This window comes from Periophthalmus magnuspinnatus, chromosome 3 (assembly GCF_009829125.3).
Source record: "Periophthalmus magnuspinnatus isolate fPerMag1 chromosome 3, fPerMag1.2.pri, whole genome shotgun sequence".
Taxonomy (NCBI): domain Eukaryota; kingdom Metazoa; phylum Chordata; class Actinopteri; order Gobiiformes; family Gobiidae; genus Periophthalmus; species Periophthalmus magnuspinnatus.
In genome coordinates, this window is record NC_047128.1 from 26,666,039 (window position 1) to 26,693,606 (window position 27,568).

A 27,568-nucleotide genomic window follows, 5' to 3' on the forward strand; every position below is an offset into this window, starting at 1 on the left:
GTACAAGCTTTTAAGTAAATGCCACTTGACAAAATTTAGCAAAAAGCCTGGTTCAGCTCCTACAAATGTGTTTGGACGTTTGTAGAGCTCTCACAAATTTCTAGAGTGCGCAGATGAATAAAACAAGGCTCCAGAAAGTTGCATTGGTTTTTAGTAGATCATTGAGCTCTTTCTTTTTGCAGCATCAAAGGCCGCGCGCCGCTTTGATGTGGCAGCATGCTGTTTAAGGTACAGAGTGAATGGAGAGATGTCAAGCTGCAAGGTGCCTCTGTAGTTTACCATGAGTGCTGCACAGAGCTCCAGATGAAAGGCCCAAATAGGGTTGGGTAATGAATGTCCAACAAGTAGGACCCATCTCAGACAGCGGGTGCACTGCAGGGGGCCCGGGCTAACCTTGAGAGCAGCACCCACACCCCGGGTGCGCCGCAGAGATGAGGGCCTTTAACTGGACCATCCCAGAAAACAGGAGAGTGGTGTGTAAACTTGAATTTTCTGTCAATTAAACAGGAATGGAGCACTTGAGGGTACATTGGTAAACAGTAGCAAGACACTTAATATTCAGTCAACTGCCTCTCAAAGAACTGACTTTAACTTTTATAACTTCATTTAAGTGTGTCTGGCTTCAACCAACTAATTCTAACTGATTTAAAAAACAAAACAAAAGTTAGAACATGACACTGAACACTGAACACTCAACACAGGTTCAGCTTTTAACCTTATTATAATGGTGTTCCCCCACCATTAGCTTACTCAAAGTTGTATTTCAATTGATTCATGCATCTTTGAGCAAATTTCTGTTTTCACCTACCCCTTATACCCGCCCACATCCCTATAGTTAGTTGTGATTATTTGAAATATTAAATAATACATTCAGGGTTCTAAAATGACAGATGAGAAGACAGATCTACTTACAAAAATAGATGCATTTAAATTGCAAATATGACAAATCTTTATGGCTTATGAAATTATTATTACACATGATTATGACACATCTGATTTTACATCCCTTTATGTCCCCACGCAGACTTGGGACTTGCCCAAAGTTGTGAAAACTGTGACTTCTTTGGGCTAGATTGGTAGAGCTGAAAATAAATCTTTCTTCATTCAAATGTGATATGTCAATATGCAGCAGGGTTTTGAAAAGTTGAGAAAAAGAAACAAAAATTGGGCTACTTCTAAAGAGATGTCTTCAAGAATTGTGTGTGTTATTGATAATGTCTTAAACTTCTTTTCCATATCCAAACGTGTTGCTGTGATTTGAATAACAGCAGAATTAGTGACACACCTGAACTCTGTATTCAAATTGTTTTCGAGATACAGGAAAATAGTGTCCACCACAATGCAGTACAAACAAATCTACAATTGTGCTTTAACAATAAAAACTGTCTACAAATTTCTTAGGGGGGAAAATAGGCAGATTAGTCAATTTCCCATACACAATTAAACTGCTGCCTAAGACAATAATTGAAGTCACATGTTACAAAATAAGGACGCGCTGGTTTACTTATGCAGACAAATATCTCCATCTTGTGGCTGATTCTCAGTATTGCAAGTGTGTACGTTAATTGTGTTTTAACTTTTTTTTTGTCAAAATCTTGTAAATAAATAATTAACGACTTCAGTAAGAAAGTAACTAAAATGGCTTGGTTGAACTTGTAAGTGGTAGGGGATTCTTCTTGCATAGTGCGGGGCAAGCAAAATGTGAAGAGGGCAATGACACTGAACTAAGTAAATTGACTTAGGCGCTACGTAATCACGTCACGTCTTGGTACTCTACAAAATTGAAGCACTGGAAGTTTGAATAATCGACGCTTGCTTGACTTTTGACTGTGATGGTGTTGTTTGTCGTTTCCGTAACACAGTTTTGGTTTCACTGGGTCTAAAAATGGAATGAGGAAGCGCACATAACATATATCAGTAGAGACATGGACTACAGAGCACTCTGACGGTAAGTTTTAAAAGTAATTTAATTTAATAATTTGGTAACAAACTTTTATACACACACTGGCACATGTTTTTATGTTTTATATGGACTTAGGCTATAGGCCCTCATTTATTTGTTTTGTTTGTGTATCTGTTTGTATTTAATTTTAAACAGGGCGTCCATGAAAAAGAGCCAAAGTGCTCTCATTGGGTTCCCCTGTATAAATAAAGATAAAGAAAGAATTAGACAATGTGCGTAATAAAGAAAGAAAGATTTAGGCCATGTGCGTAATTGTGCGTAATTCATTATTTTGGGTCTGTGCTGGATTAAGATGTACCATGAACATTTCCTCCTTAGTGAACCTGTGGAGGATGTCTTTACCATGCAGTTGATTCAGTCTACGATGTTGGAGGAACACAAAACAACGATGTTGGCTCAGGAGTTTGTGTTGAGACAAAGGGTAGATATCGTGAACGCACTCTGCCGTAGCGGGTCAAGTGAATATTTGGAAAGCGTTTTGGATATTTTACTGTCACAGGAGCAGCTCACATGGGAGGACTACCAAAATATACTTGTGCCAGGGCGGTCACTCCACACAAACACCAGGCAGCTGCTCGACCTGGTTTTTTCCAAAGGTGTGGAGCCATGCATGTACTTGATGACGGCACTCCAACAGGTTCTGCCCAAATTTACACGTGCTGGGAGTAACGAAAACATAAATGAAGAGAGGGACGTAACAAGTGCCCACGCCTTGATGACGCAAAGGGCCAGACTGGTACGTGAGCTTAAAGACGTGGATGGACTCTTGGATGCTCTGGTTGCTTCAGGACATTTTTCATCACTGGACTGTGACGTGGTCAAGCTCCCCACAAGGACACCATCACAGCAGGTAACTTTGTAGAGCATTTATATGACAGTGCCACTTTTATGATCCTTTAAAGCCATAACTGATCTAATTTACATTTTCATCAGGTGAGAACTTTGCTTGACCTTGTCCTGGCCAAAGGAGATCCTGCAGGAGAAGTTGTCTTAAAGTATGCTCAGCAACAACAGACATGTGGTTCACTCGTGAAAGGGAGTGAACAAAGTTTACCTAAAGGTATCAATAGAATTAATTTTTGTTCATTTTTAAGCTAATTGGGGAAGTTCTCACAACGGAAAGTTTAGGTTAACCATTTATTTACATACAGTGTATCAACCTAATTTAGTAAGTTGTTGGAAAAATACATTTAGGCCTAATAATAATATTTTCAGTGAAAAAGTATTCATCAGTAATCAGTTGAAGCTGCATATTAATTGTTGTAACCAAAATAGTTTTATGGTGTTGCAGGAATTTAGGAAATAGTTATAAATATATAATAATCAGAATATGCTAAAATCAAATGTTAAAACCAATTACACATACCATTCCTAGTTGAGGGAAATAAAACACTGCTAACTGTATTTGGTGGATGCTCGTCTTCTTGCCATTACTCTAACATTCTTTTCTTAGAGTTTTCTAGATACCAGAAAAAGCTGAGCAGTTCCGTTTTGGCCCAATCATCATTTGTTGGTACATATGGAGGAGGCAGCGTCATGCGTTTGGATGACATCTACACAGAGGGCCAGTTGGAGCTGCCACAGGACTTAAGTGAAGCTAATTGTGTGTGTGTGACCCTGGAGGACATAATCGGGGTGGTGGGCACAGTGAACACTGAGGCTGACACTGTGCTGCTATCTGGAGATGCAGGCAGTGGGAAGAGCACCCTCCTCCAAAGGTTGCACCTGCTTTGGGCCCGAGGGGCAGCATTACAAGAATTTCTTCTGTTGTTCCCATTCAGCTGTCGGAGATTAAACTCAGAGCAAAGAGAGCTGTCTGTTATAGACTTACTGTTTCAGCACTGTTGTTGGCCGGACCGGGACAAAGATGAGATTTTTCAGTTCATTTTAGACAATCCCCATCTCATCCTCTTTACCTTTGATGGCCTGGATGAACTCAAAGATACTTTTTCAGATGAACAGAGACTTTGCTGCCCAACCCAGTGTGCACCAGTTCCCATAGTCTTGTTTAATTTACTCCAGGGGTGTTTAATGAAAGGAGTGCGCAAAATAGTGAGTAGTCGACCACAAGCTGTCAGTCCTGCTTTGAAGAAGCACCTTCGCAAAGAGGTGATTCTAAAAGGATTTTCCCCTAGCGGCATTGACTCCTTTGTGAGGAAACACCACAATGATCCAACAGTGGCAGTCAAAGTTTTGCAGTCCTTAAAAACAAACAGAGCTTTACTGGGACTGTGCCATAGTCCAGTCCTGTGCTGGATTGTCTCTCAGTGCCATAAGGAGCTACTGGACGGTCATGAGGAAAGTCCAAAGACGATTACACATGCTTACCTTATGATTCTGCAGCATTTCTTCCAGCGTCATAGCTCAGTTAACACAACTGATGGATTAAGTTGGATGCTGCAGCATCACACAACTGTCTTACATTTGGGACAACTAGCCTTTGTTGGAATAAACTGTTCTGCTTATGTATTCTCTCAGGCAGAGCTGAACAAATGTGGGGTCACAGAGATGGACGTTGGAAGTGGTTTTCTCATTCAAAGCAAAAGCATGTCTTCAAACCACATTAAAACATTTGAGTTTCTCCATGTAACAATACAGTGTTTTTTTGCAGCTGCCTTCATTGTTTTGTCTACTACCATTGAACACTGCACCATACCCAGACTCTTTAAAACCCAGGACCCACTGATGGCACCCCTTGGCAGCACATGTTTCCATGGTTGTCTGTCCAGCTCTGAGCAACAGCAAAAACCCCTAGACGACAGAGACACCATAGAAGCGAAACATCAAAATATACAAATAACAGCAATGTTTCTATGTGGATTACTGTCCCAAAGACATCAGTTTTTGTGGCTCCAGTGCTGCTCCAGAGCCAATATAGAGAAAAGAGCTAAACTGGTGGCTAAATGTCTGTCCAAATCCTTGCACAAACACTTCAAATCCATTCCTCAGCCAGTTCAAGGAGAAAAGAAAAGTATGCATGCAATGCCAGGCTTTGTGTGGCTCATCAAATGCATCTATGAGATGCAGGAGAGCGCAGTAGCTAAAGATGCCATGAGCAAGATGGATGTCCAACACCTCAAACTGACATACTGCAACATTGGTCCAGTGGAGTGCACTGCTCTGGCCTATGTCCTGCAGCATTTGAAAAACCCTGTGGGCCTCCAGCTTGATTACAACTCTGCTGGGGATGTTGGCATAGAGCAACTTCTTCCCTGTCTGCACATCTGCCAGTCACTGTAGTAAGTACTCATATATTATTAAACACTGCACTGTAAACAGAGGGAGAACTGATGCACTTGTCTTTTCTGCAGCCTCAGAAACAATAACATATCAGATGAGGGCATTTCCAAATTGATAACAAAAGGAATCCTCTGTGAGAATTTCCAAAAAATTGCGTAAGTAGTAAATAGCAACATTTCCATCTGTGTCTCAACTCTAATAAAGTGATAATAATTTTCCAGGCTTTTTAACAACAAACTTACTGATAATAGCATGAAATACTTTTCGGAGCTCCTGAAGAACAGGCAAAATTTCTTTGCTCTGAGGTCAGCTCACAGAATTGAGAATGATTATTTAAGTATTGCTTGTACAAAACATTTTTTTGTTTGTTTTACAGACTTGGAAATAATAATATAAGTGCAGAAGGAGCTAAACAACTGGCAGAAGGCTTGAAACTGAATCATTCACTGAAGTATTTAGGGTACTGCACAGTACACTACTATTCAAACAGAACTAATAAGTGTAAATAAGTTTAAATAAATGTCCTTGTAGTCTGTGAAATAGATAGACCTAAAAATATATATTTTTTTATCATCACCAGACTTTGGGGAAATAAAATAGGCGACACAGGAGCAGAAGCTCTTGCTTATGCACTAGAAAACAGCAAATCCCTGGTGTGGCTCAGGTAACGCAGGAGCAATCGGAACAGCTTTATATTGTCTTTTGTCAAAAGATAATCAATTCTGTTTGTAATGCTAGTTTGGTAGGCAATGGTGTTGGGAATGCTGGAGCTTTTGCTCTCGCCAATGTCATTAGGAATTGCACTTCACTGGAAGAGCTTTGGTAAGTCGACATTTATAAGAACATTTTATAAACCTGGTTCAACAACATCATATTCACTGAACTACGTCCTACCAAAGGCTGACTGACAACTGCATAACCCGTCCAGGTGTGGACAGCCTGAGAGAAGCATTACAACACAACATCAGAGTGAAGTCTGTATGGTGCGTGCTGCATTTGTCTCCATTCAAACCTGTTCTTCTTGTAGCCTAGTGGATTATTATCTCTTTTCTTTTATGGCAGGTTAAAAAAAAATCACCTCAGTGAGGAGGACATTGAAGAATTTGCACAGGAGTCCCGACTGATCATCTGAAAGCCTTATATTGATTGTGCATTTGTAAATTGTATTAAACAGACTAAGCTACTAATCACACATTTCCCCCTGATTTAATTATTTCCAGCCTTTCGTGAAATTGAAATGAAATTCATTGATTATAAATCTGCAGAACTGACATCTAATTTATAAATGCCATACTTTATAACTATGAAAATAGAGTGTAGGCCTCAGCTGTAACTTAGTTGCATTAAGAGCATCATTTCCTTCAGTGTCTACTCTGCAACCTAACACAGTGAGCTGCTGTCAATGGGAAAACCCCACAGTGTGGGCCTAAGTCACAGCCTCCATTTCCATCCAATCAGCGAGTCCGCCTGATGAATCTGACCAATGAGCGACGAGAACACCGATGACAGCATACTTTTGAGCACTGTGAGGTCGTCTCCTGTAAATAATACATGTCATATCTAAAGCAGCACATTGTACAACTATCTCCGCTCTCCGACGAGAATCTTCTTATCTACAGACTGCCACTATGGTTAAGAGGGTGGAAGTCATCTGCCATTCACCGAACAGCCCCTGAGATGACTGAAGTGACTCCAGCGTGATGTTTACCTCATTCAAAGCCTCCGCTGCATAGAGCGCTAACAGCAGCTAGCCCTTTAGCTAATCAGAGCATACAGCCTCACAGCCTTTTTACAGAAGCTTAAGTACAAATACAATGGGCTCTTGAGATGGCAGTCATTTGTGCAGTCTGACTCATCATTTCAACATCCAAGGTAAGGCGTACTCATTACTGAAAGTAATTGCTTATTACGTGAATATTAGCTTGTTGTGCTGTAGCCACTTTGCCCCCTCCCAAGCGCAGCTGACAGCTCCGACGACACATTTGATTTCTCATTAATTTTATCAAAGCAACAGTGTATGTTGTTATTATTAGAACACCAGCTTTGTTATTTTTGTCTTTTTCTTTTTACAAAGACCTAAGTAATGTGTTAATATAAGGGTTCGATACGTATAAGTATTGTAAGTATTCATTTTTGCTCAAAGTTTGGTCCTGTACCATTTATTCCAGAAGCTCTGTTGACAACAACTGATCCGTACAGTGCATGTGATCCGCTTAGGTGTTAGGGGAACTCCATCAGTCTTGTATGTTGGCCTTTAGACTTTTATGCACAGCAAGCTCTAAAAAAAATACCTAATACACAATCAACTGTTGTAATTATACCTCATAATAATTAAACCTGTGTCATCAGAATAGTCAAAATTCTTGAAGTGGAGGCAAACTGAAATACCATAAGACAGATGATAAACTGATATCAGATCTAAATGCTAATTTGATCTAATGCTTTTATTAAATAATGTACCATTTTGACTTACAAGTATTAAATAAAATTAATTAAAATTAAATTAAATAAACTCACAAAATAAATGTATTAATGTTTGTTAATGTTGACACTAGGCTCTGATTTATTGGACATAGAGATGAGTGTTTTTTTTGTTTTGTTTTTTTATTTTTTGCCAAACCACCTTGATTTTTCACTCAATTGAAATTGCAATATGTTTCACATAACTTTCAACTCTAGTTGTCTCCATGCCAGAATTTATTTAGAATAGGCTGTATGTCAACTAATATTTAATTTTTTTTTGCCAGATATAAAGTTGACTCGGGCTTGCCTTGATGTGCAGCTCACTGCCTATCGGGCAGCCATGAGCTCTGCCTTGTGGAGCCAGGAGAAGCCCAGTGGGGGCTTCAGGGAGGACTGGCGCTTCTACATGGTGGTCAAAGAGTGCACAGTAGAGAAGCCTCCCCAAAAGACCTTGAGGATTCCTCGTGGAAGTCTTGGCCAGGCGTGCCAGGAGCGCAATAGCCTGGGGCGCACATTGCCACCTTGCAAGGGCAAGAAAAGTTTGCGCATACTTGACCAAACCAATGTAGTACTTAGCCTGGATGAACGGGACGTCCTTGAGCTTGATGAGAAACTGGCTGAACTCCTCTTCCCCATCACCAACTGTGAAGAACGCTACAGCCTTCTCTGCAATAAGTCGCGTCTGGAGCGTGTGCGAGACATTGACTGTGGCTCTAAGGTCCGTGTCCAGCTCCGGTCAGGAGATGACCCGCTGCCTGGTGTGGTCCGCTTTAAGGGCTCTCTGCTGCCGGACAGGGCTCTTTCTGGGATCTGGTTTGGAGTTGAATTACTGGTAAGCGCCTTGCTTAATCCTCACATTGGTATGATTTTATTCATATATGTTTACAGTAAACATGAATGAATATTTTTTTATTTTAACTGTCATGCACTAAGGTGCCCAGCCCATTTGAGTGTATATGACACTTTCAAAAGTGTCAGTCATAGATACATGTCACAATATCCATCATAACAGTCACAACTAAGAGTCTTTAGTCTCAATGTCCAGGCCTGCCACATAAACATTTTCAAATGACCAATAGGTGAACTTCAGACAGCCAAATCATGTCAGGATGATTCTGTTGAATCATGTCATACAAATCAGTTCTTAAATCACTGTACAGTGGAAAATAAACCATAAAATGAAATCCATAACATGCATATTTCACACAGTACATAACCTGTCCTCTGGGAATCCTGCAAAGTGCCCCACTTCCACCTCTAGGGGCAGCACTCCTGCACACAGAGACCTTCCTCTCCTCTCTAAAGAGAGGGAATTATGCAAATTCAAACCCTCCTTATGGTTAGCTGTAAGATTCTGTGCAATGCTCAATTCATCCATGCTCCCACAGAGCAATTCTCCATAAATATACAAAAACATGATGCAAAACTGTACACACTGATGTGCAGTAGTTTCATTAGCATGATGCAAGCTGATTGTGTTGTGGTAGTACTCTGAAGGAGGAGCGACTTAATGCAGAGAGCAAAGAGAGGGGAGACTTAGAGCATCAAAAACAAGTGAAACTTGCAGGTTAATATGTTGTTTTTGGCTAATATAGCATTTTCAAAACAACAACAGGTAATGTGGTGATTTAAATATGTTATGTATTGGCAGTTGATAACCCATAGAAGTAAAATACTTCCTCTATAAATTGTATTTAACATAGGGCTTTCCGTAAACTGTAAATAACTTATTAATATTATTATATTGACTTCTGTAACTTCTCCAATTTCCACTGGTCAGAGGTTAGTGATCTTACACTGTGCATTATACAAAAACAATTATGGATTATGGGCATTCTATTGTTATGTTTTTAATTGTTTTTTTTAATACTATTATGTAATATGATCTTGTCTTCATGTAGGAGGAGGGCAGGGGACAAGGATTCACAGAGGGCTCCTATCAGGGCCGACAGCTTTTCCGCTGTGAAGACGAGTGTGGTGTGTTTGTGGCCCTGGACAAACTTGAACTTTGGGAAGAGGATGATGAAGATGGTTTGGGGGAGCTGGATGTGGAACATGTCAGCCTGGTAGATGATGATCAGGACTATCCTCCACTTCCACCCCTGGAGATCAACTCCAGGGTCCTAGTGCAGACCAGAGGCGGCCCAGAGAGAGGCACCATCATTTTTTGTGATTTGCTGCCAGGAAATGAGAGTTTGGGCTACTATGTAGGAGTGGACATGGTGAGTAAGCCTCTGTCTACAAGAGACAGACATTATTTCCATAAACAGCAAGACCTTTGTTTACAGAAGAATATATGGAAACCATACATACAGAGCAGAGGGGGAATGTGGACAAATCTGTTGTTGCATAGATCTTGTATAAGGGTTTTGCTACTGGTTAAATTCTAAAGTTTATTTTTCAAGATTCAGGATTCAATTTATTGTCATTTTTATGCACACATAAAACAAGATATTGTTTCGCAGAACCCCTGAAGTCAACTTAAAAAAGTTTTTTTTTTTCATTAAAAAAATCTTTTGTACAAAATGTTATAGCTTAAAAGCCTCTAATAGCTAGGAAAAGTGTAGACATTCATTTTCTGTGGTTTAGGGATGACATTACAAGCTTATTTTTCCCAGAAGAATATCCGGTACATAGTGATATTATTGTAGCTGATTTAGATGTTTATACAATGGTCTTCATTTTCCCAAGACTATCAATGTGTATGATAAAGCAGAGGGCTCTGTTTACTACTCTACAGCTCTGTTGCCGGGGTTCACAGTGGCTAGTATCTATGACTACTGTTGTCAGGTGGGAAGGATATTGTAGTCATAGAGAGATTGAAACTTATAACAAAACCATTAGAATGCTCATTGTTAGCAACAACAGCAGCGGCAGCAGCATCCCACTCGGTGTATCTGAGCCACCCACACAAAGGCAAGGCAGTCACGAGGGGAGTGAGGTAAAGACGCTGTGCTCTATGACCCAACGGCATGGCTAGGGGCCAGCAGGCAGCTGAGGAGAGCCCACTGCTCTGGCACTCTCTGTGTTCAGCCTCGCCCTGCTTTCTGGAGTGACTATAGCTTGTCAGAGCACAAGATTTCACACTAAATGAGGGAAAAGCATGGTTGTGTTGCTGCTGCGGAGGAGGAGAGGAGTAAACATAAGTGTGCTATAGTAATAAGACCATAACAGATTCCGTCACTACAACATTAGAAGCGGAAGCTTGACACATGGGATGAGACTGCCACCTCACTATGTGTCCAATTCTTTCAGGACAATCCTATTGGCGACTGGGATGGTGTGTTTGATGGAAAGCTACTATGTAATTTTGCCAGTTTGGAGCATACAAAACTAGTCCCCATTTGTGACGTAATGCCAGGTAAGTACTAGTCTAGCATTGCTAATTTGCCTTTTGTTGCTAAACATGTGAAGTCTGATTCTGAAACTGCTGCTGTGCTGGGTCTGACCTCTTCATGAGTATTCGGACTTTGTGTTTTGCCTGCAGCACTAACAAAGACTCTTTTGTTGACACTTGTTTTTATCCAGTGAAATAGTTGTGGTTCTGCTTTGTTCACCATACCATATTGAATCATTTCAGGACATGCTGCTATCATTGCTATCACTGTACACATTATAATTACATTAATTTATCTCAATCTTTATTACGAGAGTAGTTAATCATACCTATGTTTACATTTAAAAAGTAACAATGATGATAGGTTTGTATAATTATTTGCAATATTAGAATTTTATCATAGTTAATTTGTTTACCAATTTGGCCATATACACTACTAAAAAGGGCCAGATAAGAGAAAATATAAATATAAATATAAATATAAATATAAATATAAATATAAATATAAATATAAATATAAATATAAATATAAATATAAATAAATGTATGCCAGTATTATATGTGAATGATTTAAAGTGTTGCCTTTTCTTTGTAGAATATTCCATGCAGGACCAAAGGCTGCAAAAGCACAGTTTTCCCTCCAGAGGTCCCAACAATGACAAATCTGGCCAAAGCAAACCAAAGAGTAAAGGTATTTACATTTAAGTCTTACTCAAGCTCTTATGACATAATAGTTTTGGTTTTTTTAAGGTATTCACTAGGAAAATATGTTTTTAGATATACTGTCAAACAGTTGAGTGATGGACTGTGTCCTATTAAATGGTCTTGCTTTTCTCCATAGTCCTCTCAGACGTTTCCTTCTTTGGGCCAGCGATGATTGTCACACTTTGTCCTTTTCTGTGTGTTGCTGTACTGTGTGATTTACAGGTTTAGGTCATCAGTGTGGCAGTAGAAGCAAGTCTGAATTTTACTATACTTTAAATGGCAGCTCTGTTGATCCCCCTGCTCAGTCCAAATCCAAAAGCACATGGTACATTGATGAAGGTAAAACATGGGTCACTTGGGATGTTGGTCATCTTCCCAACAAGCTCCTGTGTACAACATTCCACAGGGAGAGGAAAACAATATGTCCATATGTACTGTTTTTTCTGTTGATTCAAGAGGCTTATTGTGCTACTGTACGATTTCTACGGCACGGCACAGCACAACACAAAAATAACAAATGTATGAAGAGTCTGTTCAACATTGTCAAGTCTTTAACAGTCACAAAAAATGCTGCCTAGCACGACTACTCAGTTTATGTTGCAACTATCACTGTGCTCTATCAACCAAAATAGGCTGTAAGTCAGATAGTGTACTATATAACTGCATGATACTTATAATGTACAGTTTTCTGTTAAAATAAAATGGCAGTAAACTCTAAATACCTGCTATTATAACCTAGTGTTGTTGGGTTTTTTTTTTGTTTTGTTTTTTTAACAATAATAAAATATGCTAGAAACACAATCTCAGCAGAAGCACAAATGTGGTTTGTTGCAGTAGCTTGTTATGAAGAGTTGTCCACCAGTTTTGACTATTCATCCTATTCGGTGTCAAATACCACGTGCATGTGTTCTGTGTTGTGTGAAGGCTTTTAATAATGTTGACACCACTACTTTCTCCTACATTACACTGCACAAATACAACATTTAGAATAATGTACTTTAAACAACTAATGCATTAATAAAAGCCTATTTTTTTCTTTGGTCACATTTTATTTTTGAGCTCATTCTATATTTTTTTATATTGTGTGGATCAAATTGGGTGGGTGTTTATACATAGACACCAATATTTTCAGCCATCCTGTGATTGTTCTATGATTGCACTTTCTTGAGATGCAACTTAAAACATCCAATTAAACATTCTCTATGTAGCAAGAAAGTGGTAGTGAAATGTGGTTTCCCAAGGTCTGTCCTGGAACAAAAAATAAATAAGTAATAAAAAGAAATGGAAAGAAGCACATTCATTACTCATTTTTCATTTCTAAAAATATCTGGCTGCTAGCTGGCTAAAAATCTCTTCTGTTCTGACATCTAGTGGTGGAACACTGAAACCCATCCCTTTCTCATTTTTCTCCATTGAGTAGATTCTGTAACTTTACTGTACTGAATGTGTAATTTGTAATGTGTAATCTGTATGAGAAAATTGTCATTGGAATCTTCCATCACTTTTCATTGTCATTGAGAAAAGTGCCACCATGGCATGACCCTTCTCATAAAAGCACTGTTAAACATTTTTTGTGTAAGCTGAAAATTTGATTATTATTTTCTTGTTCTCTTACAGTTGGAGAGGACCCTGCGAAATCACTCACTGAAACTCCTCCTGACTTTAACCAGGCCTCCCCGCCTTCCAGAGCACCCCCTTCAGCCTCCTTGTCCAGTGATAACAAGTTCCACTCCCTGCCCTTTAGCTTGAACAGAAAGACTGGGCCCAATGATAGCATAAGCCATGGATCCCTGTCCCTCTCTGTCCAGTCTGTGATGGGGGAGCAGCCTGAAGCCTTGTTACCTGCTGCACCATCATCCCCTCGACCTCCCACACCGCCTCATGGACAGCCAGGCCTGGAGGTGGGCTCTCTGGTGGAAGTGAAGGAGAATCCCCCTCTGTGTGGTGTCATTCGCTGGGTGGGACTGCCCCCTGGCCTATTGGAACCACTGGCTGGACTGGAATTGGTGAGCTGTTTACTGGTGTGTGAGTGCATGTAGGATGGACCCATAATGAATATGAAAAATACAACACGACCTTGTGAACTTGAGAATACCTGATCTTGTTTGATCTCAGATGCTAAGCACAGCATCAGTGACTCCTGGGCATACTGCTATTATACTGCCTTTGGGTGTCCAAAAAGTGCTATGTAAATCAAATGCATTATTATTATTATTGCAAAAAACTCTTGTAATGCACTATTGTAATAAGAAATGTTCAAAATGTTAATTCAACAAGCATTATCTAGTCTAGGTTTTATAAAGCCTGTGTTTAGGCTGTTTTTAGAAAATGTTCTCAATGACTTTGTTGTATGTATGCATATATATTTTGTGCTTTTCTTCTCTTTATGTTCAGGAAGAGGAGTGTCCTGGTTGCACTGATGGAACCTTCAAAGGTACTCGTTACTTTACTTGTCCACCAAAAAAAGCCCTGTTTGTAAAGCTCAAGTGCTGTCGGCCCGACTCCCGCTTCCCTTCCTTACACCATTCCTCCAACCCCATAGAGAGATGCAACTCCATTGGTAAGTTGTAGAATTGGGAAAGGGTTTTAAGGTAAATTAGAGTAGACTGTGCCTTTATAAATGTATTATTTTTGTATCTGCAGCTTTTGGGGGTTACCTAAGTGAGGTGGTGCATGAAAACACTCCACCCCGGACAGAGAACGATGGTCTAGATGTGATGGTGGGAAAAAAGAAGGGCATCCAGGGCCACTACAACTCTTGCTACCTGGACTCTACTCTCTTTTGGTCAGTATGCAGTGGTTTGGGGTTTTACATTTTTCATTCAGAAACACTAGTCAAAATGGAAGGTGAACCCTGCAGCAACATAAATGAGTAAAAGGTTATAATCAAAGAGTCTTATATTTGACATTCTGTTTTTTCTTTGCAGTCTTTTTGCTTTTAGCTCTGTTCTGGATACGGTTTTGCTAAGACCACGTTCTAAGACAGATGTGGAATATTACAGAGAGACCCAGGAGCTGCTGCGCACAGAGATAGTTAATCCCCTGCGAATGTAAGTGATCGTGATTTAAAACATTACTGTCTGTTGAACATACTCTGACCTTTTTCTTCAATTGGCCCCTGCAGACATGGTTATGTGTGTGCCACCAAAATTATGAAGCTAAGAAGAATTTTGGAGAAGGTGGAGGCGGCATCAGGTTTTACATCAGAAGAGAAAGGTACAGTACTACATTTTTCCCTTTTAATATATTTTATTGCGCAATCACTATCATATTTTTATTTCAATGAGTCTTCATTCGTCTTCTTCTTTAGACCCGGAGGAGTTTTTAAATATCCTGTTTCATCACATTCTTAGAGTGGATCCTTTACTAAAACTAAGGTAAAATGATGAAAAAACAATGTCTTTCTCAGTACTCAAATTTTCTTCAGTATTCGGGTGGGCTCTTCATGCCTCAGTCAAAAAGGTTCTTTTAAACTGCGTGAAATCACACAATTCATCTGTGTAAGGCATAGGAACAAAACTACATTTTATTTACACTTACACAAAATGCTTCTCTTTACAGGTCAGCTGGTCAAAAAGTTCAAGACTGTTATTTTTATCAGATATTTATGGACAAAAAGGACAAAGTTGGTGTTCCCACAATCCAGCAACTTCTAGAATGGTCTTTCATTAACAGTGACCTCAAGTTTGCTGAGGTAATTGAAGTCATTTTCGCAAATAGCTACATACTAACTCAAGTTAGCTTTTTTTTAAGTTAGTTTTTTACTCTTCTTAGTTACTATAGATAAAACACCCTCACAATCTTTGTATTTGAGCACTGTCCTCTGCTGATGTAATGCCCTCTAACAGAGAGTGTCTGTTGACCCACCTCAGGCTCCTTCCTGCCTTATCATCCAGATGCCCCGCTTTGGCAAGGACTTCAAAATGTTCAACAAGATTTTCCCCTCACTGGAGTTGGACATCACAGACCTACTTGATGACAGTGAGTTGTGCCCATTATTTGGTTCCATGGTGCTGGAGTGGTCTTGTAGATCAATAGAAAGGCAAAGCTCAGTTGGCATTTGGTAATGGAATTCCTCTGAGTTGTCCCTGCAACTCTGCTGAGATAAAGGAGTCCTCCTTCTTTCTTTAAAGCTGTGAGCCTTTAGGTTTTTCAAGTGCTACTTTTCACAGTGTCATTTGTTCTGTTATCCAGCTCCAAGGGAATGTCGAATCTGTGGCGGCCTGGCTCTGTACGAGTGTCGAGACTGCTACGAGGATGGAGATATCACTGCTGGCAAGATAAAACAGTTCTGTGAGAAGTGCAATACACAGGTAACCAAAAGAGGGCACCAAAGTATCAGCAATTTGACCATAGGTGGCTATCAACAATGTCCATTTGGTGGCACTGTAGACCAGGGAATGGCACAGCCTCTCTGCAAAGAACATTTAGCAAAGCACTCATGTTAAAATATGGTTTGATTGGATTAATTATTTATAAGTGTGATTTTGGACCCCATAGTATACATTATACTAAAATAAACATCATACCGCTCACATTTAAGTTGGGTTGTATAAATATTTGCTTTCAGGTTCATCTCCACCCGAAGAGAAAAGCACATCGACATGGTAAACTTTCTGTCCCCAAGGAGCTCCAAGAGGGAATGGGTCGACAGGGGAGCTTCCCCCGCCAGAGGATGGAGCTGTTTGCTGTGCTTTGTATAGAAACCAGTCACTATGTGGCCTTCGTCAAATACGGGAGTGCGGACTCAGCCTGGCTCTTCTTTGATAGCATGGCTGACCGTGATGGTAAGTACCTGTGGCTAACAACATTATGCTTCTTGTGGTAATTTTAAAATTACTTTCATGTAATAATTCTTTCACTCTTCGACTATTATGACATTTACTACCATCTAATGGGTCCTGTGTGTGTGTGGTGTGTGTTGTGTGTGTGGTGTGTGTGCAGGAGGACAGAATGGGTTTAACATTCCCCAGGTGTCTCCATGTCCAGAGGTGGAAGCCTACCTTAAAATGAGTCCAGAAGAACTGCACGCCCTGGACCCTAAGAGTATCCAAGGGCAGGCGCGGCGCCTCCTGTGTGATGCTTACATGTGCATGTACCAGAGCCCAACCATGAGCCTGTACAAGTAGAGTCATCTCTGTAAGCTTTAGTCACAACTCCACCCTCCATTTGCAACATATTTACCGACAAACTCAACTAAAAGATGCAACTTAAAAGGCAGCCAGCTCTGGGGGTGTCCAGCCCTCCGGATGAAGATCCTCTTTGCACTGTGCAATAGTTAAGTGTTGTGGTTCTCATGTTGTCCCATGTAGCTTTCTGCTCTCACAGCCTGTAAGATACTGACGCAAGCCTTACAAATCTTTCTTTCATATTTTGAAGGAGCGTTAGGGGTTTATTGCACAAGGAGGACAAAGTTCAACAAACCCAAGACATAATATTCATATTCAGCCTACCAATATACTAGGGTTGCAATAGTCACTATGATTATCAAAATATGATTTGGATTATTTAATAGATGCATGCCACACATGCCAAATGACCATTTATAACAAAGACAGCAGCATTATTAAAGGGGATGTATGATGCAAATTCAGCCTTTTAATCATGTTATAACAGTGTTCCCTCATCATAAGCTTACTAAGAGTGTTCTGTTGATTCTTGCATGTTTGAGTAATCTTCTGTTGTCCTCATACAATTTGCATCTACCTATCTCTGCCCCCTGCTCTGTAGTTTATTGAAATTATTTTATAAATCTAGACTCTGGATCATACGAAGGATTCAAAAAAGTCATGTGGCCATTTTTCAACAATAAAAACATGTAAATGAAGTTCTGCAGTTTTGAACACAATACCCGTCTGTTACTAAGCTGTTTTAAATCAATATTGCAGTTTACAATGAACACAACATAAAATAATAATATATGTATGTTATAGCTTTATACTTAATACCAGATAAATGGCATACTGGTATGTTTTCTTTAAATTAGAATGTGAAAAAAAAATTGTTTTAACATCAATAATACAGTCACCATCTTTCAACCTTAAATTGTTATGAAAAATATTTTGAAACTCTTTTAAAAGAAATAATTCTTTGACTAGTCTACTAATCAAAAAATAATCTGTGACTAGTTGATTACTAAAATAATGGTCAGTTGCAGCCCTATTATATACTGCTGTAGTCTCTGTAAATCATTAGTAGCATATATACAACCAGGTCAGGACACAATGAAAATAGATGTCAACCTAGTGTGCATTGCATTAGGACCAGAGTATTCTGTTCTTTGTGAACCGCTTTGTCCATTTGCCCATTACACTGTGTAAATGTCATTATATGTCCAGCAGAAATAGTCGTAGCCATTATAAAAGTCTCATGTTTTACTGCATTCTTTGTTCAAACAATGCTGCACTTTTGCTCTTTTCTTAAGTGGACCTATCAGGAAACATTTAGGTTGTGCTTTTTGCTCTGCCATTAGAAGTCACAGTGAGTGCTAGTTTGTTAGTTGGGGAGCATAAGAGTTTTGTCTTACAGAATACAAATTTGCTTTTCCTCTTAAGCTCTGAAGAATGGCCTGCATTGCTGATGCAGAGTAGATGCCAGATAAATGCATGAAGGGAGACTTGTACAATGGCTCCTATTGTAAAGCTGCCTGGGTGAGCACTCCTCCATGCATTTATATAACAAGACTGGATGGTCTGGTCATTTTTTTTTAAGTGTGTTGTGAAAAATACACATGCAGTGTTTGGTTTGTGAGATTTTGACATAATGTAGTGTTGACTAATTTATATTTGCTCTTTTCCAAGCCTTTTCTCTGTCTCTTAAAGACTGTCTTTGAAATATGTCAACACGACTGATACGCCCTGCCATAAGGAAAAAATACTGTAACATTTATAAAAAAAAAAAAAATACTCGTAAATGAGAGTTTCTTCTTTTTAGCTACTACTAATAAAATATATTATTTATTATAAATCTGACGACCAAGTTGTCTCCCTTTTTAAGAAGTTGAAACAGGGTTGATACTGGGTTGGGTGCACCTTTTGCTCTTCAACTGTATTTTGAAGTGAATCATTGTAGTTTACGCTGTCCTAATAGCAACTACTGAATGTTAATAGTGACACAGTGAAACGTGTAAAGAATGAAGAGGCATCAGGGTGCTAAGCTTTGAGACTATAAACTGTATATCTGCATGTATTTAAAGAACAAAAATAACTTCATTCTAATGTAGTTTCACCTGCTGCATATCATTTATTGTCCGGATCACACCATTTGAAATTAAACGAAACCAACATTAGGATGAAATTACAGTATACAATTGTCCAAATCCTTATTTTCTTAAGTCACAGAGGAATTATAAAGTGAGTATTTGGGGCTGCTTTTAAACAAGGCTCCCTCTTCTTTGGTGTTGCAGCAGTTTATTGTGACCGAGGGATCTAACAGGCCTATCTGTGTGAACTGCACTGTTATGGTCACTGACTGAAGCATGTTCTCTATGAGAGAGTTCAACTATTCTGTGGCATCTGTGCATTGCAGACATGTGACAGGTGGAAAGTAATGTCCATAATGTTCCTGTAAATCTTATCTAAATAAAGCCCATTTTCCAGGACTCAAGACCACTGTTTTATTTTATTTAGTTTTCAAAAATATAATAATAATGTATGCAGCTGCAGCCAATATCTGTCCCCAGGATGTAATACATAACTAAAATTACTACTATTACAACAAAGTATATACATATTTTCTTGCATTTAATAGTTAATAGTATTATAGTATAGAATATTTAAAGTTTTTTATTAGTATTATTTTTATTATACTTTATTGTGCCACCATGATACTTAAAATTGTTCAATACTGGAAGAAAATGTTAAGGGGATGCAGTGTAAACCTTTTTGATGAACTGGTATTTATTTTTATTTGTTTTTAGTTTATTTATTTATTTATATATATATATATTTTTTTAAGAAAAATTACTGCTTTTTTTTTTTTTATAAGATCATTCTGATCTTCATTGCAGATCTTAGAAGCAGTGATCATCCACTGACTTATAAACATATCTTACAACAATACAATCTTAGTTTGTCATGCTTACACAAGGATAAAAATACTTCACTGTGGTTAGCCTATTTCAGTACTGGTTTGGTGGTGGATGTGGCCTACATGAGGAGATTAAGCCCAGGATATGTAGTGACCCAGTTTGGCAGGCGTTCTGATAAAACATTACCCGGAGATAATGCAGCATGTATAATACATGCATTCCCCACAGGAGCTATGTTCCACACCTCCGTTTAGTTTTTAGTCAAACTTGAAACCAGCTTAGCAAGCTGACTTCAGAAGTGCCTGATAAGTATTTGTCAACACAACAGCTGGCACACAATGCCCTCTTGTAGCTTTATGCCACAGCATATGCCAGCCGCTCGTAGCGCGTGGTAATTTAGCCGGAGCTGGTTCTACATGAACAGATGGGCTAAAGTATTGTTATTCTGGCTCCTGCACAGGGCCCCTGGGGGGAATCACTAAATAAAATCAAAGCAGATGGACCTCTCTGGGCTAGGCAGTGTTTATGATAAACAGCCAGTACAACCAGTGACCAGCCAACACCTTAACCCCACCTTTAGACACACTAACAGGAAGCACAATGACAGCATTTGAACCACATTGAGTCCCCCCTCCCCCACCAAAACACCAAGCAAACCCAAATACACTGTCTTCTCGCCAAACCAAGGCAGGTTTTGTCATTTTGGTGACCTTTAAAAGATAGTAAAATCTCATCTGAGGAATTCTCACAAAACATTGAAACAAAACACTTGTCAGTTGGATAGAGAAGAGTGTTTGTGATTTCATAACCTTGCTACTGCTGCTGCTGCTGTGTGGCCATGATTCCTACATCTCCATCATCCATAGACAGAAGCCTGTGTTAAAATGATATCATGGTCAAATTGTTCACTCAACAAAGAGAGTCACTGGAACCTGCACTGAACTTCAGACTTGCTTTGATTCCCATGGGAAAGACACGTGTAAACAGAAGAGTCCTATCAGTGTGAAGGGAAGGTACATGTTTGGAGCCCTCCAGACAACAGGAAAGAAGAGATTTCCGCAGCTGAAGATGAAGAAGAATGAAGCATGAAGACTTTTAAACTAATCAGTTTTAACTTAATCTACCACTTAGGTGTTGCTTTAACTCCATCATGATAACAGTGTGATTGAGTCTCTTCAAAGGTCACTTTCTGATGAAGTCAAAGTAGTGTAATCACCAAAGATGCTTATGGGCTAAGCTGCTAACTACACCTTTTTCTGTCACTTTAAACTAGATGTAAAATGGGACTTTTTCTTCAGGCATTTCACAGCATGCACATATCTCCTCATTACTTTGATCTGTGCTGTTTTGGTGCCACTTTGCTTATTTGTTTGTTAAATCCATCAGAGCGACACAAGAGCCTCTGGATGTAATGTCATGGCACTAGTCTGTCTTCTGTCACTGTACCTTGGTTTACTATGAATGCAGTTACAGACATTGGCTAGAATGCAATACATACAAATAATGACATTCAAGTTTAAGTTAACATTAAGTGGAATGGAGTTTGTTGGTTTAATATTTGTCCTGCAAATCTCAAGTTTATTTTGCATAACCTTTCTCATTTAAAGCTTGAAGTATAAGTTAACATAATCCCACATTAGAGTAAGAACCATGGTCGCTGAAGATGAAGAATTAATAGCCTCTAGAGCACAGTTAGCAGATGTTGTTGCTGCTCAGAGCCAGGTGTGGGTAAATTGCATATGCACAATGTGTGTAAAATATTTAAAGTCACATCTCTCACTTAAGGTGCACAGGGCTTTTATTGCTCATCACTGTTTTGGAGTGCGGGCCGAGCCTACAGCCAGGGCGCCCTTGTGTTATAGTGACTGTTCTGGTTCATAGTTTGGGGAGGGCTCTTCCACCTGTTCAGCCCCCCTCCCCCTGGCTGTCACCTCCACGCTGCATTATTTACAGGTAGCGTCTGCTGGAGTTAAATGTGGATACTTTTTTATCTGGGTGTTAAGAGAAATCAAATAACTTAAAAGCTGCTTCACTGTCCCTGTTGTGAATGTTTTTGAGTAAATACATTTGGGCTTTGTCTTTAATAATGATAAAATGATGTTAAAACAACAAATTTACAATTTATAACATTGCTACTGTTGTATTTTATCCATATATACTCAGAGAAATAATTCAATTTTTAAAAATTAGATGGCAGATAAAAAGTGAAGAAGTCAGCACAGGGACAACTAAAGTTCTCAACTACTCCTTCCCAGAGGTGTAAGTCTCAAGTCTTTGACCTCAAGTTCGAGTAAAGTCCCGAGTCAAAGAAAAGCAAGTCCAAGTCAAGACCCGAGTCAGTGGCGCTCAAGTCCAAGTCGAGTTCAAGTCCTCTGCTCTGAGCTTTAAGTCATTTCAAGTCATTAAACTGAAGTACTGAATAGAGCTTGCATTTTTGTAATTTATATACTTTTTAAAATAAATTGTACTACTTAAAAAGTCATGGTAACAAAAATGAATGTAAAAATATCCAAATATTAGCTGCAATATTCTAGAGAGAGGCAAACACAATTGTAGTTGAGCTACTTTTCCTTTAGAAAAAGTATGTCTTTTCTAAAACATTTATTTTGAGAAGCATCAAGTAATCTCAAGTCACAGAGCTAAAGTCAAGTCAAGTCCCAAGTCACTGGCCTTCAAGTCCAAGTGGAGTCCCAAGTCTTAGTCCATTTTATTAAGTCAAGCCTCAAGTCCTCAAAATAGTGACTCAAGTCTGACTCGAGTCCAAATCACAACTTCTAACACTGACAGTTGCATGTTTTATAAAGTACTTCTGAACAATAATAACACTCAACCCATGATGTCTAGTCCATTGAAAAAAGTTTTGACCTATGTCTAGAATTAAAAGTACTGTTGAGTACAGTATTGATGCTGTCTCCTGTACTGTAGAGTGCACTGCAGATTTACATGAAATAAAGACAGAGACACCTCAGCTGCTGGTGGAGCACAGACCTGCTCTGTGCCCGATGAAGAGGTGCTGTCTGCACTGATAAATGCATAAACACTGCTTGTACCAAACAAAGGCATCAAGCAGCCATTTCATTGCAGCATTGTGCGATATGGCAGGCTGCTGCTGTGAATGTATTTATTAGTTTGCGATACATCCTTTCTCTGTTTTTCCTGGGGCACGGGATAAAGCTGGTTTTGTTCACTGCCCAGTGTGAGCGGCGCCTCGGCTGCCAGCTGTCAGGCCTGATACCGTCTCATTTGGATTCCCAGCCTGCCTGCTGAATGGCTAATTAGATTTGCCATTTTCAATCCACTGATTGCTATACATAGAGGGACAAAGGGGTTGACAGCATGTTGCATTCAGATCCAACTGTAACAATTAATAAGTGTGGTAATTAAAGTGTGTTGGTACCATTGATTATGACATTACCTCTACAACAAATGACCTGGCCCCTGCCATTTCATTAAGGAGCACATGTATAGATTGTTATTAATAAAGCACTCTCTCTGAAGCTTAGGGAAGGTTATTAATTACACAAATTAGTGGGTGCAAGGGTAATCAAGTTAAAGCGATTTTGTTTGCAATAATTGATCTCATTTTTACTGACCATTGGTGTTAGGTGGTGTCACATGCCCCTGTGTGAAGAGAAATCACCTCATTAACACAAGTTTAATCCTCATCATAGTTGAGGCTGTGGCTAGCTTTAAGGTCATATCTGAATGTCAGAACCAATGCACATTGATCGCTGGTAAATTGAATCAATGTCATGTTTAGAGAAAACAATAACCATTAATGGATGGGGCAGGTCAGTCCAAACAAACAGCTTTATCCACAGTGTGCACAGGAGAGCGACAGGAGTACCACCTTCATAATTCATTATGTCCACAGTCACAGGACTGTCAGGACCAGGCAATTAGCAGCAGCCGCAGCAGACAAACCTGTTGACCACTCTGTTAGGGCTGTACGTGAGGTTTAGCTAGACTTAACGCATTTAGACCAGTTCTTTTAAATCTCAGATTTCACTTGTCACATGGATAACACCCACAGAAGCTTAAAAGTATCACTGTTTAAGTTTTAAGAGCAAAAGAAAATATTAATTCACTCAAGAAATCACACTGTCAGAACTGTGGCAGCAGTAAAATTGGAGTAATAGTTTGGGCCCCAGCTCAAGTGGCAGCCGTTTGACATTTGGGGTCTGTTTTCTTTCACTGGAGCAAAGCCCATGCCAAAGGTCCTTTGTTTTTAATTAGTCTTTCTGTTTTGGGTGTCTGGCACACTGCCAGCAGTTACAAATCCTCTACAGTCCATATATAAATGTGCAGTAGATGAAAGAAATGGCCAGTGTAACAATGCTGTGACGCTCTATAGTTTATAATACAAACTGCATCTTCACACTCCTCACACCTGCTTATGCCTGCACAGACACAGCAGTCTTCACCTGCAAAAACAGCAGCCGCTCCCATCATCCGGAGCACGCGTGTGAGATTTCACACTCATTTTTCACAACACATGTTTTAATATGCACTGCTCCTTTTCCTCCTTTCCCCACCACATATGAAATCCTTCCATTCTTGGCTGCCACCTCCAAAGATGTAGCCAATCATCACCAAGCGATGGCAGTCACAATTTGCTGTGAACTATTTGCTCCCTTAAGAGGAAAATTGCTTTCAATATAAGCTCGGTTTGAAAGACAACAACAATAAAAAGATACCACTGTAATACGCCGCCTCTGTCAGCACTTGGCGGGACAGCTCCAGCGCAGCATATGACTGGGGGATGAGGTGCTTACAAGTCAGCCCTGTAATATCAGCATGTGTGGGAGACAGGCGGGCCAAATGAATCCCACTTTGAACATAAGAGCTTGGCACACATGAAAATGACTGCCATGAACGCCGCTTGTCAGATATGCTCTGGCCATTGTGATGGTGAATTGTCATTTATTATATGTTGTAGTTGCCTCTGTCAGCTCCTGTTGACCGTGTGTATTGATTTGCAAGAGCAAAGGGGTGCAGAGGTCACTTTGATCAAGCGTCTGCGGCTCTCACCGACAGCAGCGAGCTGACATTCCATTACCACAGACAAAAAGGGCTCAAAACAAAGCATATGTTAAGAAATACTGCACTTCAATAAAGCAATACAAGTAGAATTAAGAGAAATGGAGCCTCGGGCTCCCAGAGGCGTTTGTGCACTGGAGACTAGTGTCTTTGGTATTACATGCTTGACCGTATGGATCACCTGCACTCAGTCTGGCCTTTGTAAACTACGACTTTCTGTATGAATTAACATCACTGAGCATAATAAGGCACTATAAATTATATGCTGACCATGTATGATGCATTTTGAGATACCAACTTGTAACTGTTGCCTTAAATCTGCAACTGCACTGGGATAAATGAAGTCTGCACTACTTTCAATAAACGATTTCATAGTTTTGAACCAGTGGGCTTGATGAATGATGAGGTGAAGTAAACACAATGATTTCTATCAGTATGTTTGTCACAATTAGCCATTCTTTATATCACAATATCATAATAAAATATCTTGGTGCTATTTTCTCTCAAACAGTTTTGCATCCAGAAAAGCACAGGAGCAACCCATAGCACTATACTCTGACCAGTTTAATAATCCCCAATTCTTTAAACACAAGCCACAGCAGCTCCTGATCTGACAGCGACAATATGCTTTTATTTATTAACAAGCTGTGTGTAATAATTAGGGCCATGATGGCGTGTGTGGGCGCGGGTCTCTGGGCAGTGTTTGCGGCTAAAGCCCAGGTGAGTGGCATTATTGCGTGGGCTAGTGCTGCCGCTGTCTGCTGTGCCTGTCAAAGTCATGAGAGGATCACTTTATCATCGTTTGTCTGGCCACTCTGACGCTATTGAGTGGGAGGGGCCCTTAGGGAAATGGGGCCGCTGGCTGTATTTGCTGTATGCTTCTTTTTGGACTTAGTTGCTTGCTCGGCTTTATCAGGTTGCTCGTCTCAAGCCTGTCAGTTGTGTGTGTGGGGACAATGTCTCTCAGTATTTTGGTATTAGGTTGTATGACAGCTTGCCAAATCAAGTTCACATAAGAGTTGCAGGTGATATAACAAAACATATTTTTTATTGTTATTCTTCTTCTTCTTCTTCTTCTTCTTCTTCTTCTTCTTCTTCTTCTTCTTCTTCTTCTTCTTCTTCTTCTTCTTCTTCTTCTTATTATTATTATTATTATTATTATTATTATTATTATTATTATTATTATTATTATTATTGTTATTATTATTATTATTATTGTTATTATTATTATTATTATTATTATTATTATTATTATTATTATTATTATTATTATTATTATTATTATTATTATTGACTTCCTGTGAAAGTGAGACTTGTGTTATGATTACTTGAATGTGGCAGCTCAATAATGATCTAACATAAGATGAAACATGTGAGAAAAAGGCTGCAGTCTGTCTGGATTTACTGTATCTGTGAGTCAGTGTCTGAAAACTCAACAGTGAGACAATACTGGCATTATTCCGTTACTTTTGTTATTTTTCATTAAAATAAAAAGAAATTTAATAAAAGCATGTTCCATAGAGAATGTTCCAACATAAAATTTGAACTCCCACAACAATTAGTCTTCTACAATTAAACTACAAAACACAACTTACAGCATTAGTAAAAGTTTTATGAATCATTTTTATCTTGATATTTTTTATATTGTCTTCCAGTAAAACGTTTATCCATGTTTGAACCGTATATGGTTTACCCCCCGGCAATTTTCTGAAAATGTTAGTCAACATTCAGGGACATATGTAATGCTCATGTCAGGTGACATTTAAACAACAGTATGACACTCGTGTGAGCTTCCTGTTTATTCTCATGTATTCTTTGTTATAATCACAAGCCATATGTCACTACCTTTCTCATATGTAATTTAAAGCTTAAGGCTATAGGTGCAGAGAAGTTGCTATGTCTAAATGCTAATAGGTTAGCACATATTAATGGACTAATTAGAATTGTCTTAAAGGATAAAAATACTCACTTTTTTACTACATTGTACACAGGTAAAATTAAGACATTAAAGATATAAAACTTTTGACAACTGACATTTGACAATAAACAATTGTGTCTTTGTTTTCAGTTGAAATATTTTATGTTTTAACTGAAAATCTAAACTAAATCTAAACTGCATTGGCCTACAGTCTCTCACATTTGTTTGGAGAAAGAGCTTAGATGGGAAAAGATCACATGATACATTCATTTTGATTCAATATTTCTTTCTTCTAAGTGTCTTGGCTGTGGTACTCCACCTGTGAGACCAAATAAGCAACATACTGAATGATTAAGACTGTATTATCATCTTAGACAAACAGGCGACTTGTGACTAAAGGGAAGTATCCTGAAATGAAGTATGATTACATATGTACCTGAGATGTGTGCAGCTCACATGATTACTCCTTTTAGGCCCAGAATCTTTTGAAAAGACGCACATTACGTAGATTCTTCCCACAGCCACCACATGTAATCCTCATTTCTAGAGGCCAATCCACAATACAAAATTGATTAATATTTGCTTTCAAAATGACACGGCTTGATGCATGAGGGCACTCCACATGTAAATGAACACTTAAAAGGAGATGAATAGCCCCAGCAGAGGATTGTAAAGTTCAAGCACCGGATTTGCATAAATTTATGTTACAAGTAACTGATAATAAGCAGCGCACGGGAAGGAAAATGCAATGCGTTTGTCAATGTACAATTTCAACACGGGCCTTATTAGCTGCGCTGGACTGATATGTTCAATTTCATGCCACAATAGCACTGCTCAAGATGTATTGTTCAGCATTTTGACTTCATAGTGCAA

The 27,568-nt window shown here is 39.2% G+C and overlaps 2 protein-coding genes across 3 annotated transcripts; both read left to right on the plus strand.

Moving 5' to 3' along the window:
• The first annotated feature begins 1,762 nt into the window (after positions 1 to 1,762).
• nod2 (nucleotide-binding oligomerization domain containing 2) lies at positions 1,763 to 6,396 on the plus strand. Its single transcript, XM_033991877.2, has 11 exons — positions 1,763 to 1,948; positions 2,282 to 2,813; positions 2,897 to 3,023; positions 3,417 to 5,202; positions 5,275 to 5,358; positions 5,425 to 5,508; positions 5,580 to 5,663; positions 5,784 to 5,867; positions 5,942 to 6,025; positions 6,103 to 6,186; positions 6,266 to 6,396. The coding sequence occupies exons 2-11, from the start codon at positions 2,307 to 2,309 to the stop codon at positions 6,333 to 6,335; spliced, it is 2,994 nt and encodes a 997-aa protein (XP_033847768.1). The 5' UTR covers positions 1,763 to 1,948; positions 2,282 to 2,306; the 3' UTR covers positions 6,336 to 6,396.
• A 179-nt stretch (positions 6,397 to 6,575) lies between these two features.
• Positions 6,576 to 19,301, plus strand: cylda (cylindromatosis (turban tumor syndrome), a). 2 transcript variants are annotated; one of them, XM_033983482.2, is made up of 17 exons: positions 6,576 to 7,075; positions 7,951 to 8,498; positions 9,568 to 9,888; positions 10,922 to 11,027; positions 11,599 to 11,694; positions 11,931 to 12,047; positions 13,326 to 13,714; positions 14,103 to 14,268; positions 14,352 to 14,493; positions 14,636 to 14,758; positions 14,833 to 14,924; positions 15,019 to 15,085; positions 15,270 to 15,402; positions 15,581 to 15,689; positions 15,903 to 16,021; positions 16,279 to 16,495; positions 16,653 to 19,301. In XM_033983482.2, the coding sequence occupies exons 2-17, from the start codon at positions 8,007 to 8,009 to the stop codon at positions 16,835 to 16,837; spliced, it is 2,874 nt and encodes a 957-aa protein (XP_033839373.1). In that variant the 5' UTR covers positions 6,576 to 7,075; positions 7,951 to 8,006; the 3' UTR covers positions 16,838 to 19,301. The 2 variants fall into 2 exon arrangements, with proteins under 2 accessions (XP_033839373.1, XP_033839382.1); XM_033983491.2 differs by lacking the exon at positions 11,931 to 12,047 and having other exon boundaries at positions 6,590 to 7,075.
• Positions 19,302 to 27,568: the final 8,267 nt, after the last annotated feature.

Bases quoted from the DNA above. Each gene is read 5' to 3' on its own strand.
- nod2 (XM_033991877.2), top strand. From the start codon at position 2,307: ATGCAGTTGATTCAGTCTACGATGTTGGAGGAACACAAAACAACGATG. The intron at 5,509-5,579 runs GTCAGCTCACAG...TTTGTTTTACAG, and splicing joins CAAAATTTCTTTGCTCTGAG to ACTTGGAAATAATAATATAA. The intron at 6,026-6,102 runs GTAAGTCGACAT...GTCCTACCAAAG, and splicing joins ACTTCACTGGAAGAGCTTTG to GCTGACTGACAACTGCATAA.
- cylda (XM_033983482.2), top strand. From the start codon at position 8,007: ATGAGCTCTGCCTTGTGGAGCCAGGAGAAGCCCAGTGGGGGCTTCAGG. The intron at 12,048-13,325 runs GTAAAACATGGG...GTTCTCTTACAG, and splicing joins CACATGGTACATTGATGAAG to TTGGAGAGGACCCTGCGAAA. The intron at 14,925-15,018 runs GTACAGTACTAC...CTTCTTCTTTAG, and splicing joins TTTTACATCAGAAGAGAAAG to ACCCGGAGGAGTTTTTAAAT.